Raw genomic sequence first — 16,101 nt, forward strand, 5'->3', positions numbered from 1 at the left:
CTTTCAGGAAAGGTGACACTTGTCTGTGTGGTCCTCACTGATGCTGTGGTCCTAGTGACCTGCTGCTGGTCCAGCGTCTTTCCCAAGGCCACTCATCCCTGCCTCCAGCCTCCGAGAAGAGCCTGTTACTGAGCACACATTCTCGGTGAGAGTGCACAGGCACGGAAGGGGTGGCCCAGGGCTGGGTTTGCTCTTTATTTAAGGATGGGACTGCAGCACTCTTGCAGACTCCTGCCCCTCTAGGATTGGAAGGAGGCTGGATTCCTGGCCTCTGATTCAGGCAAGGCATCCAGAGACCAAAAGGAGAACTGGCTTGTCCATCCTCCAGCCTCCTCGAGACCATCCCTTAACCTTGGCTTTCACCATTTTGTGTCTCCAGGGAGCCAGTGCCGTGGGGTCCTCAAGCTCCGGGCTTGACCTGGCCAGAGCCAAGTGCCTGCAAATGCACTGTCGCAACCCCTCACCTCTCAGTATGGTCCATCGGGGGAGGCGGCTTCTGGGTCCCCTCCTGCTCCTGCCGTTCCTGCTGTCCTCGTGGCACACGGCTCAGCACTGGGCCCCAGACAAAGGCCAGCAGCAAGCAGCATCCCAGCACAAGTCCCTGTCCCCAAGAGCCCATCTTCCCACCGTGCCCTAATGGAAAAAAGATAGGGAGCAGGCATCTGGTTAAGAAGGAGCTCCTCAGAGACACAGCCAAGGAACCTGCGGTGTCATCCAGCCCCAAACGCTATGAAATACGCAGACAAGCACGCATCCAACACACCCATACACTTATACATGCACAGTCACCTGTTCACGTACACTCTATCACCAGAGGCTTAGCCACTGGGCCGGCATTGAGGTCCCACCAAGCACAGTGCTGTCAGTGCCCACCCGGCCTCTCCAGAAGCCCTGAGGATGAGCCCCAAGTATGATTGCTTTCCACCTCTTTCAAGGCACTGAGCAAAATTCTAAATGAGTTTTGACCCATCACCATCTGTGACAGACGAAGCCACACTGGTCCTTGGGAGGGATACAGGGAGGGAGCATAGCAAGGTGGCTGTGGTCTGCTTCCTGCCACCAAGGGGTGTACAGCAAGTGTCCTCCAGCAGCTAATTTAGGGAAGGTCACGGTTCATCCAAGCCAAGCCCACTCTCCCACTGATGGTGCTTTTGTTACAAGCCTGGGGTGGAAGCCTCCTCCTCCAGGATCCAGACAGTCCTTCTAGAAAGAGGTGAGTGTTGTGGGGAGGAGATTCCAGTGAGCCCATTGCAGGTCGCAGTGGGACTTGAAATCGTCAAAGCAGCCCCTTGCTTTCTCCTGCATCACCCAGGCTGCCTGGGCAGTTGGGTGGTCCCTGGGCCTGGGTCTAGCATGCTTGGCTGTTCCGGGCAGGCTGCAGAGGACCGTGGTTGATTCTAAGCCTCTCTTATTCACCAAACATAAAGTTTGACACCTCAAAGGATTCATGAGGACACCTAATTCAATGCTCTCTGCTACCTAGAGAGTAAATTGAGGCCCAGAGGACCGAGAACCACCCTGTCTTTCAATTTCTCCAGTATATTGAAGAGAAATTAAAATCCCAAGATGGACTTCACTTTGTCAGTAATCTCAGACCCAGATGAAGCCTGCCTTTGACTCATTCTGGGGAGCCGTGGTATCCTCTCTACCTTTCCGTGGCTTGGGTTTCTTGGCTATAGCTTTCTTTCCACACATGAGTGAGCTCACTCCCCTAGCTCCAGAGACTTCTGGCATCTCTCCTCTCTGGGACCCCATGCCCACCCACAAGCTGTGGCCATGCCCAGCTCTCCTGTGGAGCCTCAGTGTGCAGGCCGTGAGAAGAAGGCTGGCACAGTTGCACACATACCTACTTCAGCTTCCATGTCCCTTCTGTGTCCCCCGCCAGCCACTGCAAGGCTCCCACCTCCAATGACCAGCCAGCTATCCTTCCCAAGCATCCTGGCCCAGGAGTTTCCCAGTGACCAGCCCCATGAAGTTTCCCGCTGCCTTACCACTTGCCAAAGAAACTGTGCATGTGTACATGTATGTTAATTTATAAATAAATGTATATCTGAATTACCTATTTATTCCATCCATCCATCTACCCATCTATCACCTCTCCAGGCTCCTGGGCAGGGCCTTAGGACCCTCCCTGGGCTGACCCCACTCTGCATATCCCTGCTCCTGTGGTCCAGCTCCTGCTCCTCCAACTGTATAGCGCACACCAGGAACACTTGTGAAAGTGCAGCCTGTGACTCAGTAACTCCAGGGCAGAGTTTTGGGGTTCTGGTGCTGCCTGTGTTCCTGGAGTGCTGACCCACTTTGTGTACCAGACTGTAGACACACCCCACACTCCTACTGCCCGACGCCAGCCTGCATTCTTCCTCCTTGGGCAGGACCACCCTTTGTCCTCCTTTCTCTACTGATGACCAGGCTAACATGACTGACTCCTGCACTAGGCACTGCACTTAGCATCACTTCAGGGAATCCTTACCATCCTGTAAGTTAGGGTTGGGTGTGAGAACGCTCCCTCTCCCCTCATTTCAATCTCATCAGAGACCTCATGCAGTCCTGTGGCAAAGTGTTTAAGGAGGAAATATTCATTTGTTATAATATCAAATCTATAAATGAGAAAGCAGAGACTTAGAGAAGTGAATTATCCTAGGACTCTCCAATTGTTAGGTGACTGGATGCACTTGAACCCAGACAGCTGATCCCAGGAGACCACAAGTCCTGCCTGACCTGTCAGGACCCCACGCCAGTGTGTCACGGTCTTCCTGCAGCCTTCCCAGACCCCAACCTGGGAAAATCCACTCTCCTTCCTGATTTTGTTTTTCATATTGTCTGAGACTGTAGAGTTTTGCTTGGCCTCCGCAGCAGGCCAATGTGACCTCCTCCCGATCTGTGATGTCCCCTGTCCAGCCTGGATCAGACAAGCATCCGCAGCACCACTGGGCTTCCCTGGTGCTCAACAAATATTTGTGAAGCTGAGTTCTCCAAATCTATTTCTCCATTTCTGTATTTCCTGTTTTCCTTAGCACCTTAATAATTGCTCTTTTTTTCCTTTTAATGGTAAGCTTGCATCAGTGAAAGTTTTCCTTTCTTTTTCTTTCTTTCTGTGGTGGTTTTTTTTTTTTGGTACCAGGAATTGAACTCAGGACCCTGCACTTACCAGGCAGGCGCTTGTGCCACTGAGCTATATCGTGGGCCCAAGTTTTCCTTTCTTTAAACTTTTTTTTTTCTGAATCTAAAATAGTAGGTATGAATTTCAGAGAAGTTGGGAAGTGACAAAGGAGAGAAATACAAAGTTCCTTTGGACTGTCCTACCCCAGTGTGTCTTGGCCATGCCTCTACCAACATTTGGGGAGAGACTCCTGGGAGCTGTCCCGATTACTGTAGGGTGTAGGCGGTACCCCAGGCTCTGCTTACTAGATGCCATTAGACCCTCCCTCAGTGTGACAACCAAAAATTCAAACATTGTCCCATGTCTGTCTCTGGGGGCCAAAATTGTCCCCAGCCAAGAATCACTGCTATGTTCCCACCAGAATCATCCTTTGGCCTGTTGGTATGTCTCTCTCAGGAATGGAATCTTCTACCCGTTGCTCAGAAGTGATGGGCCCAGGGTCCAGGCAGGTTAGCAAGGAGAACACAGTGGTGGGGTGGTGTAGGGGACAGCCCAGCTGCCAGGCAGAAGCTCAGACTGATGGTAGGAGTGCCATCCTCTTGCTTGGAGCCAAAGCAAGCCCAGATTGAAATCCTTCCTTCTTCAACAAGATCTTGAGGACCATTTTACCAAATCCCACAGTGAAGTCAGCATGATGGCATTTTAGTGACCTTTGTGCAAGAACTGTGTTGCCTAACAGCTGGCCGAACTAGACATCAAACCACTGTTCGTGATTTCCAGCAAAACAAAGTGTCCCTACAAAGAGTAAAGCTTCACCCAGTGAAACGATCTGGAGGAACGTGCTCCTCGCAGCAAAGCTAAGTCCAGGGAGGAGGCCCAAGACCTCCTGGCCAGTGGCGGGCTGCCCTCACAATCCAGATCCACACAGTCCTACCCCCAGGCTGCGCTGCGGTCAGAGCAGCTGAAGGCTATTCCAGCATGACTCAGGCCTTGCCTTTCCCTCGCTCTGTGAATATGAGCCCAATCCCACACTAACTGTCCTCTTATTTCTCCCACCAGGGCCCCAGGACCCACAGTGCAGCTCCGCTGCCCTCTTCTCAACCCATCTCATCTACCTCCACCTTGACCTCCCCCCAACAAGAAGGAACCCCTGTTTACAGGAAGAGGAATTCAGCAAGTCACAGGACCTGGAGGAGGGCAGGAAGTCTGAGGACACTTCCGGGCAGATAGCTTTCATTCCTTCACCCCTTCTGCAGACATGTGGTGAGTCCTGGAAGGAGAGAGTATTCATCCACAGGTCCAAGTTTCCTTACATGTGTTTAAAATCGGTCCTATTGTTTTTTGGCTCACATGCACATGGCCATGCTGGGATGTTGACATTGACTCCTAGAGTGCAGGGACCACCTCCTTGGGTTTTGCCTCGATGCCCTACCCAGCCCCAGTGCCATTTGACAAAAGCGTTCTGTAAAGACTGTTTTCTTTCTTTAATCCTCATGGGGTAAGTAGTTGTTCTGAGAGGCGAGAAGCCTATAATCTCTTTGAATTGAAAGGAGCCCCGAAGGCAAGTCTGAGCTGCCCTCTGAGCTGGCAAGTTAACCCGGGCATGGTTTACTAAATCCTCCTGATTTGCATGGCATTGTGCAAGAGATAGAAAGGAAGTGATTCAACCAGCAGTTAACTATATTCCCTGACCTCAAGAACATTACAGTCCAGAGGGGGAACCAGACATGCACTCAGTTATAGCTCAAGATTGAATGGCCAGAGATGGGTCACAGTGGGGGAGCAGACAGGGTATAGCTCAGCAGGACAGCACTGGCCTAGCTTGTGTGAGAACCTGGGTTCCATGGCCACCACCACAAAAAATTTTTTAAAAATTCAAAGTTGAAGCTGCTGATTACACCAGCCATTTTTGAAGCCCTGGACAGTGACACACAGTACATGGCTACCATATTGGAAAGTATAAAACAGAACATTTCATTTGCTGCAGCAACTTCTGTTGAACGGCTCTCTTCCAGATTAAAATGAAGTGAGAGGCGGGAAGAAGTAGGAGCTGTGAAGCACAGCACGCCAGCAAACTGGGAGTCATTCAGATGCCTTCCTCCCCTGCATCCGGCACATCTAATCTACCTCCAGCCTTCTCAATAGCTCCTGACTGTCACCTCTCCTTCCTACCACTGGCCTGCATCAGATGCTTTCCAGGGGCTCTGACCATCTCTTAGAACTCAGCCACCCAAAGCAAATACGTTTGCTTGGCTTTTCTAGAACTTGGCCAACACCCTCAAAGATTTACATGCACCTCAAAAGGAAGCTTGTCAGAGAGCAGGACTTTATCCCACATTTCATGGCCTGGAGGTCACGAGGGCCATTTCGCTCTGCATCAAAACGGTCCTACTTTCAACAGAGCACCACTGACTCTCCCGTATCAATCCCTTCTCACCCCTGCCTGGCCCTCTCTGCTTCCTGAAGCCCCCTCCCCCACTGGGGAAGCCTGGGTCTGCTCACTCTCTGCCATGATGCCTGGTGGGGTTCTCTAAGCAGAATAGACTTCTCCAGTTGCTACAACAGGGTGTAGATATCAGGGTGCCAAGAAGGAAAAAGTGCCATGTTGAAGTGTTCCTCTGACCCCGATGACCGTCAGGATTTCCTGACACAGGACATCTGCTCTCAGCCCTTTTCTTCCCTGGGAGACTTTGGGCCCCAGAACTGCTCATTTTCCAAACTCCCCAACTTTTAATGAGCAAGAGGGAGGCAGAATGACTTCTAGTTGACAAATGACACTTCACCTCCTCCAGAAGGCTGTTTACTATTTAATTTCCCCTCTATGACTGGGCCGCCCTCCCTGGTCTAGGACTCTCTGTCTCCCTCCTCCACCACAGCAGGGAGGGTGAAACCCTTCTTGAAGGAAAGCTGGCCAGATGGAGATAGCTGAGCCTCTTGGGCAGGGATGGGTGATCTCGCTCAGAATCACCCTTTTTCTCTCTCCCTGAGGTTGCTCCATGTGTTGGAAAAGGAGGGTTTATTTTTTAAGCTTTATGCAGTTACCTCCAAACCTGAGTGAGTCCAGGGATGAAGAAGGCAGGTTCTTCCAGAGCAACTTGCTAGTTCGTGAGCAAAGGGTTCTTTCTCCCTGCTTGGGAGTCAGGTCTGTTTTGAGTCAAAATGGTGAAGACAGGAGAGACTGAGAATTCTGCTATCTTAAACTATCTCCCTCCTCTCTGTGGCAACTGCACCTTGGCCAAGCAGACCTGCCTGGAGCAGAGAGCGGGACTCAGCCTAAGCTTTTGCCCAGGCTCTGCAAACAGGAGGCCACATGGACTGTCAGGCATCAGGCCCTAGGGGCACCTGGCCAGCCCGGCCTCTGAGCTGCGGCCTGCAGCCCAGGGGGAACAAAGATTTCCTTGAGTGGAGCAGCTGTCCTCAGATCACCTCCCAGCTGGAAAGCCTCAGGCGGCAGGCTGGCCCTGCTTTTCGGAACCGTGTGAGAGAGAAGAGGCCCTGGCAGCCCATACCAGGAGCCCGCTCTGCAGGTGGCCTGGCACACTGCCCACTTTCCCAGCACTAGCAGTGGTGCCACCCTTAGGAGGAAAGAACCTGGGAATTCTGTGGCCTGGGGCCCCACGGCACCCAGCCCCTTTCTAGGCAGCAAAACACGTTTGTCTGGACATACCCAAACATTTCAGAGGCACCTCCTGAGGTAGCCAGCAGAAGACAGAGGCTGGCCCAAACCTACTGGCTCCTGCTCAGGGAGACAGTTGGCTCAGCACCCACAGGTCCTCTGCCTATGCTCCAGCCCATCTGCTCTTGCCAAGGTCCCCAGTGACCCTGCCAGTACCAAGCTTTCTTCTGAGCTCCTGTGTCACGAGTGCTTTAAAACACCTGCCAGTGTGGACATCCCTCCTGTGCAGCCCGGGCCCGGGGTTTCTCCTTCTTGATCGCTAAGGACAGACGCTTTCCCGGGCTTCGTCCTCGGCTCCCGGCTCCTCCTGCTCTGAACTCTCCTTTTGCCTGTCTTGACCCACACCACGCCTTCCACCGACAACACCCGACTCTCGTCCCCACCCAGGTGGCGCTGAGCCCAGGCCTGAGCTCTCCAACACTCCAGCCACGTGGAGCTCTTTCAGTTAGTTAAGACGGAGCAAAATAAGGCATTCAGTTCTCAGCCACAGGAGCCAGCATCTCGGTGCTTAAGTGGCCAGTGGCTGACATCAGGCTGATAGGACATTTCCACCATGGCTGAATGTCATGATTGGGCTCATCCCCAACTGTCTGCAGGACACCTCCTCTCTGCCCTGCCATGACACCCCTGCACCTCACTGAAATCATCCCCTCCTCTCCTGCCCTCCATCCTCACTTCTCCTAGGGCAGGAAGCTCGGTAAAAACAGGATTGTTCAAAGGGACTAAGGCTTCACACTGGAAATCTAGGAGCCTCTGAGACCCCTACCTTTCTGCCCCTGCCGTATCTAGTCCATTGTAAACCTCCTGAAGATCCCCTTTCTGCCCCCTGACCTCCAACACTATGCCTTTCCCAGCTCTTCCCTGCTTCTCATCTGTCTTCCCTACTACTTCCCAAAGGTAGCTTTAAAAAATGCAAATCTGTGCCACTTCTCATTGCCCCTGCCACTCCAGCAGCTGGTGTCTGACTTTCAGTGCAGCTCGAACTCCACCCTCACTTTTTAGTCAAACCCAAGTAGCAAAGCCATCATCCAAAGGAGACACACACGAAACCCTAGCGTTCAAATCTCTCCACAGTGCAGGGAGCTAGGGAATACCACTGTCGCCAGAAGGCCAAATCTTGGTGCACCCTGGTGCTGGCTTTTCCCAAAAGCTCCTCTACCCTGTACTTGGCAAGTACCCTGCTTTCCAAAGATAGTCTGATCCCACAGCTCTGTTGGCCAAGGTTACAAACCACCTAACTGCCCAGGCAGACAGTCTGATTAGATAAATTATAATACATCCATATAATGGGGGTAGAAACCCAGCTGGTTGATTAGAGGCAGACTCAGCAGTAGAAAGAGGTGTGGAATAAAACACTCACTTGGTATAAACGCATTTAAAGAAAGAAAGAAACAGGGTGTGGCGGTGCACGCCTGTAACCCCAGTACTCTAGGAAGCTGAGGCAGAAGCATTGCAATTTCAAGCCCAGCCTAGGCCATTTAGAGACTTAGCAAGACCCTGTCTCAAAATAAAAGAATAAAAGGCTGGGGATGTAGCTCAGAGTGAAGGACCTGGGTTCAATCCCAGTACTGAAAAAGGAAAAAAAAAAAAAAAAGAAGAAGAAGAAGAAAGAATGAGGCGGGCAGGGTAGATTCAGCCAGCAGCAGCAAGCACCAATCAGCAACCTCTATAAATGAGTAACTATTTATTGACATGGAAAGATGTTCCTACAAATGAGTGAAAATGCAGGCTGAAAATACTCACATGCAGATAACGCACATGTGCCAGCACACAGGCAACCTCAGCATCTGAAAGGCACATACCTAACAACACTTCTCCTTGGGTGACAAAAACATGGCTCTTTAACATTTTAGTTTGGTTTCTCTGGTTTTTTTTTCTTTTCCTCCTATAACAATCCCCCCTTTTTTTTTTTTTCCACAGTAAAGTGCACATTATTTTCCACTTAGAAAAAACAAATAAGCTCCACCCTGGGGACTAAGGGAGCATTTTATTTATTCCAAGGAATCTGACTGTTCACAGAAAAGCAGATGACAAGGGAGTAGGGAGTGCTGGTGATGCTGGGACACATTTACGGCTCACAAAGAGCCATGTGGGGTAGAAACTGATCCGGTGCTGAAGCCTCACATTCTTCCATTCATTTGTTCAACCAGTATTGATTGAATGCCTTTCTACAGAACGGACAGAGGGCTGGATTCTCAGGACACATGGGATAGGAAAATGCAGTCCTGCGCTTCAGTAGTGACCACTTCTGTGTGTGTCCAGAGCCTAGGTTTGGGATACGCACCAGAGAAGCTTGCTCTTAACAGCTGGAACAGCAGCAGCCGCCTTTGGCTTGGACAGAAACATCCACCAGTCAAACCCTTGCACCCCTTCACTCATAAAGTATTATTGAGTTCCCCAGACATGGTATGCACCCTGGGGAACACTAACTGTCTTCATTATAACACCTGCCACTGGAATTCAGTTCCTTTGAATTTAAGCAGATTCCCCAAGGGCAGCCAACCCCCTCCCTACCTTCAAACATGAGGAGATTGGGCACTGTGCTCCTTGGATGTGTATTTTTAGGGTCTTCCTTTTGCAGGGTGCAGAGAGAATAGCACATTGTCAGGCTCTGAATAAGGGGGAGGCACCTCTGTAAGCCCATTCCTGCCTCCCAAGGTCCCCAACCTGAGTGGTGGGTTGCAAAGGGATCTGAGCCTGAGTCCCACTGGCAGGAAGGAAATGGGTGAGGAATCAGTGCTGGAAGGACAGGAGCATGCATGCTGTGTCTGCTCGTTCCTTAGAGGGCTTTCTGGGGTCGGTCATGGGTGAGCACCTCCAGTGAAGCCGCTGGGCAGGAGCATGCAGGAGCAGAGGACAGAGCACAAAGGGGAGGCATGGGACAAGCCTCCTCCCTAGCCTCACCCAACCCCCACCCATGCTGCTGCCGTGGCTCAGCAGCTCCTATCCTGAGTCACCTCCGTCCAGAACCTTCAATCAGTCAAGTCTCACAGAAAGCTTATAGACCCTGGGTTTCACCCATACAGATAGATTTTCATGGAGCCTTGGAAGACAGGGCTGAATGCCAGGAGATCGAGGAGCTCCATAACCACCTCAAACCCATCCAGATCCTCCCACCCTGTCACCAGAACCCACAACCCCTGGCCCTCAGCTCTGAGGCCCTGAAACTTGCATGACAGGGTCACGGGCCCAGCCTGACTTCTGGCCTGCACCTGCCTAAACCCACTCAGGGCTGGCAGCTTCCCCAGGCAAGGTCCTCTTCCTTCCTGGTCCCCAGGACGGAGGGCAGCTGGAAACCAGATGTCTTGCTGGGTGGTGGGGCGTTCTAGGATGTGTGGCTCCAGCAGCATCCGGGAGCACGTCTGACCCAGCCCTGGGCACTGAGCGCTTGGCTTCCCCGCACCCCACCGCATCTGACTGCTTCCTTCCTGCCCTCACCTGGCTCCTGCTGCCTTGCCCACCATCTTGCTCATCTCCCTTTTGTTTCTATAGGAGCTAGGAAGATGGTCAGACACTGGGGTCCACCCAGCCCATGGCTGAGACACAAATGGGGAGCTGTGTACTGTGAAGCCTTCTCAACAGCCATCCTATTCAGGGTGGCCTGTAGAGGCCTCAGAGGAAAAGCAAGGGGACCCCCACAATGGGCAGCGTAGGGTATCTCTAGTGTCCCTGCCCACACCCAGTTCTGGAAATCAGGCATAGGCAGGATGGAGCAGCCTGAGGGAGTGCAGATGCAACTAGAGCCACCCCTGTCACCAGGCACTTGTGTCATGAACCTGCACCTTGACTAGGACCCTGAGGCCTCAACCTTGCTTTCAGCTCTGAACTCCCCCAGGGATGGGGTCTGCAGCAATACAGCACTTCACTGTGGAGCTTGGGGAGGAGGAAAAGAACCTGATTCTGCACATTTGCACGCTGTGGTTTAACTCAGGGACCAAGTTGGTCAGGGACCAAGCTGGATTCTGGGAAGGGTCCCAAGACATGGGACTGGTGAGGCTGGCCTACTGCGCTTCCCTGAGAGAATGTGGAAGGAAACATGAGTGGGGCTGGATGACCCTCCCACAGACCACTCCCAGAGGTGGGTGGACCTCTGCTCACATAGCAGGAGGGTCCTTGAGGTAGCAGGGTCCTGTCCTGACGCTGCCTTGCATCCCTTGACATTAGCAGAAAGGAGATATTGGTGGGTAAAACAGGGAACAATAACAGTGCTCACTTCCGTGAGGAAGCTAAGCCACCCAGATGAAGAGCCCTGGGGTGCTGCGTCCACTTAGGAGTCTCCAGGCCTCTCAAGGCAGCCGAGGCAGCCAAAGCTGCTTCCCCAGTGAACAGACCTTTCTCTATCTCCCGGGAGGGTGGGTTGCCAGGAAGAGTCAGCCCTGGGCAATCAGCAGCCAAAGACTGCAACTGAACATCTCCTCCTTCCTGCTCTTCCAGTCTCGCTGTCACCCCTGCCCTCCTCTGAGCCCTGGAGCCTCAGCCACCCCCAGCTACAGGAAGTGGGACCCACAAAAGGGCCCGACCTCAGAGGATAAGAAGCAAATGAGAAGCTGGTGTCCACTAAGGACACCCTCAGGCACTACAGTTTCTACGAAATTCTTTCATCTTTGTTTTGATGGGTGAAGTTCAATGCCAGAATATTTGGTTTATGAGTCATGCTAATTATAGCTGAGGGGAGGCACCAAGAAGAACAACACAGAGGAGCATGCTCTGAAAAAATTAATGCTGTGCTGGTTGCCCTGAATAGGGAGGTGACGCCCCAGGAATGAGGAGGGAGCTGTCTGTGCCTTCCTGGGGACGGCAGGGACTTCCTCAGGTGGAGCTCTGGCTGGCTGGGCTGTGGTGTCCTGAGACCACTAAAGGCTTCCTGGGCCCTGTTTCTGTCTCCCCAAACCACTGCTCCCTGGGAACACTTCCTTGGCATTACAGGAACTCAAGATGGTAAGAGGAGAGGAGAAGCTCAGTGTCCCTGGGAAGTAGCCCTGTGGTCCTTCTTGCCCTGTAGCTTTCTCTGATGGCAGCTGAGTAGGGGACACTGAGCCTCAGCTTAAAGTGCTATGCTCAGTATCCCCAGGTGGACGGAGCGTTTCAAGCGTAGTCTCAGGGGCTGAAGACATGGACTAAGGCCTGGGCTCCTTCCATACATTTGTCCTGTGACCTTTGAAGCCTGTTGACAATCAACATATCCATGACCTCCATTATTCTTCTGCTGATGCTGGGTCATCTCTTGGCTCTGGAGGCCTGAGAGGGGTTGTGGGCCGCCTTAGTTTTCTCCGCCCTCTGTGTCCACATCCTGCTTTCCCTCCTGCTGTAGCAGCGACCCTCTTGGAGGAGGCCCTGCGCTCCCTGCAGCAGGCACCACCGTCAACTGCATCTATCTGTGACTTCACACATGGGCTGCACAGCCTGCCAGGAGTGTGTACTTTCTGCACTATAAAAAGCAGGGCTGAGCAGTCTCTAAGGACGTCACATAGTCCTGGGGGATCCTGGAAGTTGCTTCTCAAGACATTGCTCGTTTCCAAAGTTTGGAAAAGCATGCCCTTGGCCTCCATTCCTAGAAACTAGGTGAGGTAGAAGAGGCGGAAAGGAATCACAGCAAGGTAGCTCCCTCCCACCCTTCCAAGCCAAGACAGGCCAGGACAGTGACAGTGCCTAAAGCACACAGAGGACCCATAGAAGAGCACAGCTCTCGGGGCTGGGAGCAGCCGGGCAGGCCCCAGGATCCCAAGGTAGGGACCACCCTTTATCCGTGGAGGTGCCCTGGAGAGCTGGGTGGCAGCTCAGTGACTGCAGCTGCAGACCAGGGTCCCTCTTATCCTAGCTTCTCTTCCTGGGAGGGTCCCCAGGGAAGGGACATTGTTTTTTCCTGCCCAAGCTGGATGCCCACCAAGAACACCAAGGCTGTCGGAGGAAGGGGCCATAGTCCACGCATCCTGTACTGTATGGAAGCCTGCGCTGACCCTAAGCGGCACAAAGCAAATCTGGGGCTCCTCAGGTAGTCCAAGGGATACTGAGGAGGGGTCCCTACCTGATGCAGAGGGGAACCTCGGCACTATTCTTGAACTTCTCACAGCCTCAAAAAAATCACCAGAGCAGAGAAGCGAGGTAAAACACCCCACAAAACAGTGGGGAGAAGCGAGAGAGTCCTGACAACATCCATCTGCCAAAAGTCCACCTCCTCCCCAGGCAGAGGCAGACGCCGCTCACGACTCGGCAGAACCTGGGCTCTGCACAGAGTCTTAGCCGAGACGCACACACAAGCCTCTCCCCAAAACTTCTGCTCTCTCTATGCTTTTACCACAACCGCCAAATACCCCTTCTCACCCTCTCACTGTCCATGCTGGGAAAGGTGTTTGCTCTGCCAACCGGGCTGAGGCCATGGAGAGAGAAGCAAGCGGCGCTGGGTCCCTCCCGGTTCTGCCAGCCAGGCTACCTACCTCCTTCAGAGCCGAGCCAGCTGCACCAGCCTCGTCCTCCACCGCCTCTCCAGGCTTTCCCGGAGCCTGTTACACCATCTCCCAGTGGCTGAGCCTCCTCCCCGCCAGGTCGGAGGGGTGGGGGAGCCTTGACAGACTTGTCAAAGAGAGAGAGCAAGGAAAAAGCCCCCGGAAAGAAGGCTCCGAAAGGGCGGGGGTGGGGGTGCCAGTGCAGCAGCCCTGTCCCAGCACCTTTATCTCCCCGGCTGGCTCCAAGGTCTCTGTGGTCAGAGCGGAAACGTGGTTTCTCAAAAGTAAAGGAAGAGAGGAAAAAAGCGGGACAAACACGTAAAGAGCAAACCCCAGCCAGATGTGAGCTGCTGAGGAGCCTAGAACGCTCCCAGCGCATTTTATCCAAACAGCAGCCTCCGAGGATTAACTGTGTGTGTGCCCGGCTGGCTGGCTGGCTGGCCAGGCCTCCTTCTTCCTGGCCAGGCTTCGGAGCCAGCACAGGCTAGGGGTGAGGGTGGCCTCTTCTGTGTGTCCAGAGGCCCCATCTAAATGGGGAGGTGGCTGGGAGCCCAGGACAAGGGTACCCACACAGGGCGGGGGCGTCCAGGAAGGCTGAGGCTCCACGTTTCTTGCTGGCAGGGGGATGGGCTTCATGCATCGCCTGAAGACAACTCTAGGTCCACACTGCGGCAGGCCTGAGTCACCTTGTCCCGTGGGGGTTTCACCTGGGGCCCAGGGGCCAGGTTTGGAGGAATCCATGAACTCCGTAACAGAACGCTAGACAGTGTGCATGTTTGTGCACTTTGGGAAAATGACAGCCCCAGAGTCTGCACAGTTCCATGATGTAGAGGTGAGGGCGGCCTCCCTGCCCAGAAGATTTAGCAGCACCATCCCCCCACCTGAGCATAGTAGGGGAGAGGCCCCCATCAGGTTGCCCACTTCCTTGATATGAAAATGAACATTTTCCCAACTTACACAAATATCCTTTATGAACAAACGCTTGAGCTGCTTCCTAGGCCAAGTGCTGCCCCGGGCTTCTCCAGCACGGTCCCTCTGTTCTGTGTCCCCAAACTTTGAGTCAGACTGATTTGCTCTGAGTTCTTATCACATCACCAGGGGAGAAAGGATCTGGCCAGAGGAACCAAGCTGCTCTGACCATAGTAATGTTCCAACCTGGGCTCCCCTGTGCCCCAAGTCCCCCTCTTCTCCTCCTGGGTTGGATGCCATATCTGTACATTTTGTTTTGTTATTGTTCCCCTGAAGACCTCTCCCCTCGCTCATCTTTACAGGAGATATAAAAGCAAGGATGCTGATTTGGGATGTTCAGGACAAAACAAAAAGTGTATGCTTGTGATTCTTGTCTTGGAATGTCCCCTCCTCAGCCACACCAACATCTGGAGAGGCTAAGAGAGTGAAAAGGGGAGGAGGAAGAATGTGTAGGCATGATGCCCACCAGGCACATTGTCTCACCCCTAGGCTGGGCACAGAATCCCATTCGGGCAGCGGTGAGGATGGATAGATTTAGAAGGAGACAGGGAGGACTCTGGAAAGAAGCAGCAGACTGTGCATGCTTTGTGGCCCCTCCAGAGATCCCAGAGAAGAAGAAATGCATTGATCCCTCTGGTGTTCAGAGGACACTTACGGATGCTTGGTGAGATCGAGTAACCTTTTCTCTACTCCAGCCGTGGCCTCCACGAGCCCTAGCAGACCAGGAGAATGCGCACGTTCTTTTGCATAGTGTCTGAGGATTGGCAAAGCTTACATCCTTGGCTGCTTTTTGACACGGGAAAACCCAGAGATAAACTCTTCTTCATTCCTGTAATATGAGGAAGTTTCCTGCCCAGCACATGGACTGACTTCCCCTAGCTACGCTGCCCCACACAGCCTGTGTGGCAGGGATACCGGGGGAGCAGCCAGCAAGGCAGAAGAGCCAAGCAGGCGACAGCTATGAGACCGCTGCCAGATGCTGGAGAATCGGGGACTTTTGTGGGTAGGAATTCCCTAAGTGCAAAGAGAGGGTTCCTTCTGGTCCTGCCCAGGAACCTCTTCCTAGTGAAGAGCCAGACCAACTCCAGAATTCACAAAGCTGGACATGCAGCTCAAAAGAAGGAAAGGTATGCAAGGTGGAAGATTTATTTCTCTTTGCCATCCAAGATGGCTTTGGTATTGAAAAGCTGAGGGACAACTGTCTTCCCTGTAATCCCAAAACACACACTCAGAGGCCACACACAGTGCAAAGCTCTAAAATACAAGTGATGTCTCCTTCTAACAGGAGGCTTTGAGCCTCAGCTTGATGATGTCTTACCCTGACCCATCCTGGAGATGGTGTTGAAACTTGGGGCCTTATTTTCCTTATCTACTGTCCACAGTCTCTTATCTGAAACCAATGAGGCCAGATGTATAAGACGCAAATGTCACAGGGAGCATCTTATGCCAGTGGGCTGCAGGCTCAAGACCCTTGACTTATTTTGTGGTGGGATAAATGAAGGCTATTCATGATCTCACAACCATTCGGCACCTAGTTCTATCAAATTTGTTCATAAGAAGTTTAGGGAAAAACTAAGTTTTCAGAGCTTTTTGTATTTGGGGAGTTTGGGATAGAGGATGTGAACCAGTACCTTTTTTCATGATTAATAAATGTGGAGCAGACACCAAGTACTAGAATGTTCATGATAACTGCCATAAATATAATTTTCTTCCTTCCCTCCTCTTAGTTGAACTCTCATGTCTCTGAAGAGATTAGCAAAGGGATTATTCATTTTCCCTAAGGCAGAAATGGGAGTGGGGCAGTGTGATAGTAAATGTGACCAAGGAAGCCCAGGACTTCCCAAGACATTTGTGTGAGGCAGACAACTCAGACGCATGGGAAATTCCAAGGAACAGAATTAAGGTTGACT

The 16,101-nt window shown here is 52.5% G+C and overlaps 1 protein-coding gene across 3 annotated transcripts in view; it reads right to left on the reverse strand.

Annotated features, from left to right (window-relative positions):
- Positions 1 to 14,945, reverse strand: part of C1qtnf1 (C1q and tumor necrosis factor related protein 1) — a 20,378-nt gene extending 5,433 nt beyond the window's left edge. Inside the window, exons 1-3 of one of the 3 annotated variants that reach the window (XM_013506098.1) lie at positions 13,214 to 13,290; positions 4,291 to 4,373; positions 465 to 633 (exon numbers count right to left, since the gene is read on the reverse strand). In XM_013506098.1, coding sequence (XP_013361552.1) covers positions 465 to 619 — 155 coding nt within the window. In that variant the 5' untranslated portion in view covers positions 620 to 633; positions 4,291 to 4,373; positions 13,214 to 13,290. Of the gene's footprint in view, positions 1 to 464; positions 634 to 4,290; positions 4,374 to 13,213; positions 13,720 to 14,846 lie in introns of those variants that run through there. The other 2 variants (XM_005407347.2, XM_005407346.2) reach the window with 2 other exon arrangements.
- Positions 14,946 to 16,101: the final 1,156 nt, after the last annotated feature.

Source organism: Chinchilla lanigera, unplaced genomic scaffold (genome assembly GCF_000276665.1).
Source record: "Chinchilla lanigera isolate Chin_1 unplaced genomic scaffold, ChiLan1.0 scaffold00105, whole genome shotgun sequence".
In the NCBI taxonomy this organism is placed as follows: Eukaryota; Metazoa; Chordata; class Mammalia; order Rodentia; family Chinchillidae; genus Chinchilla; species Chinchilla lanigera.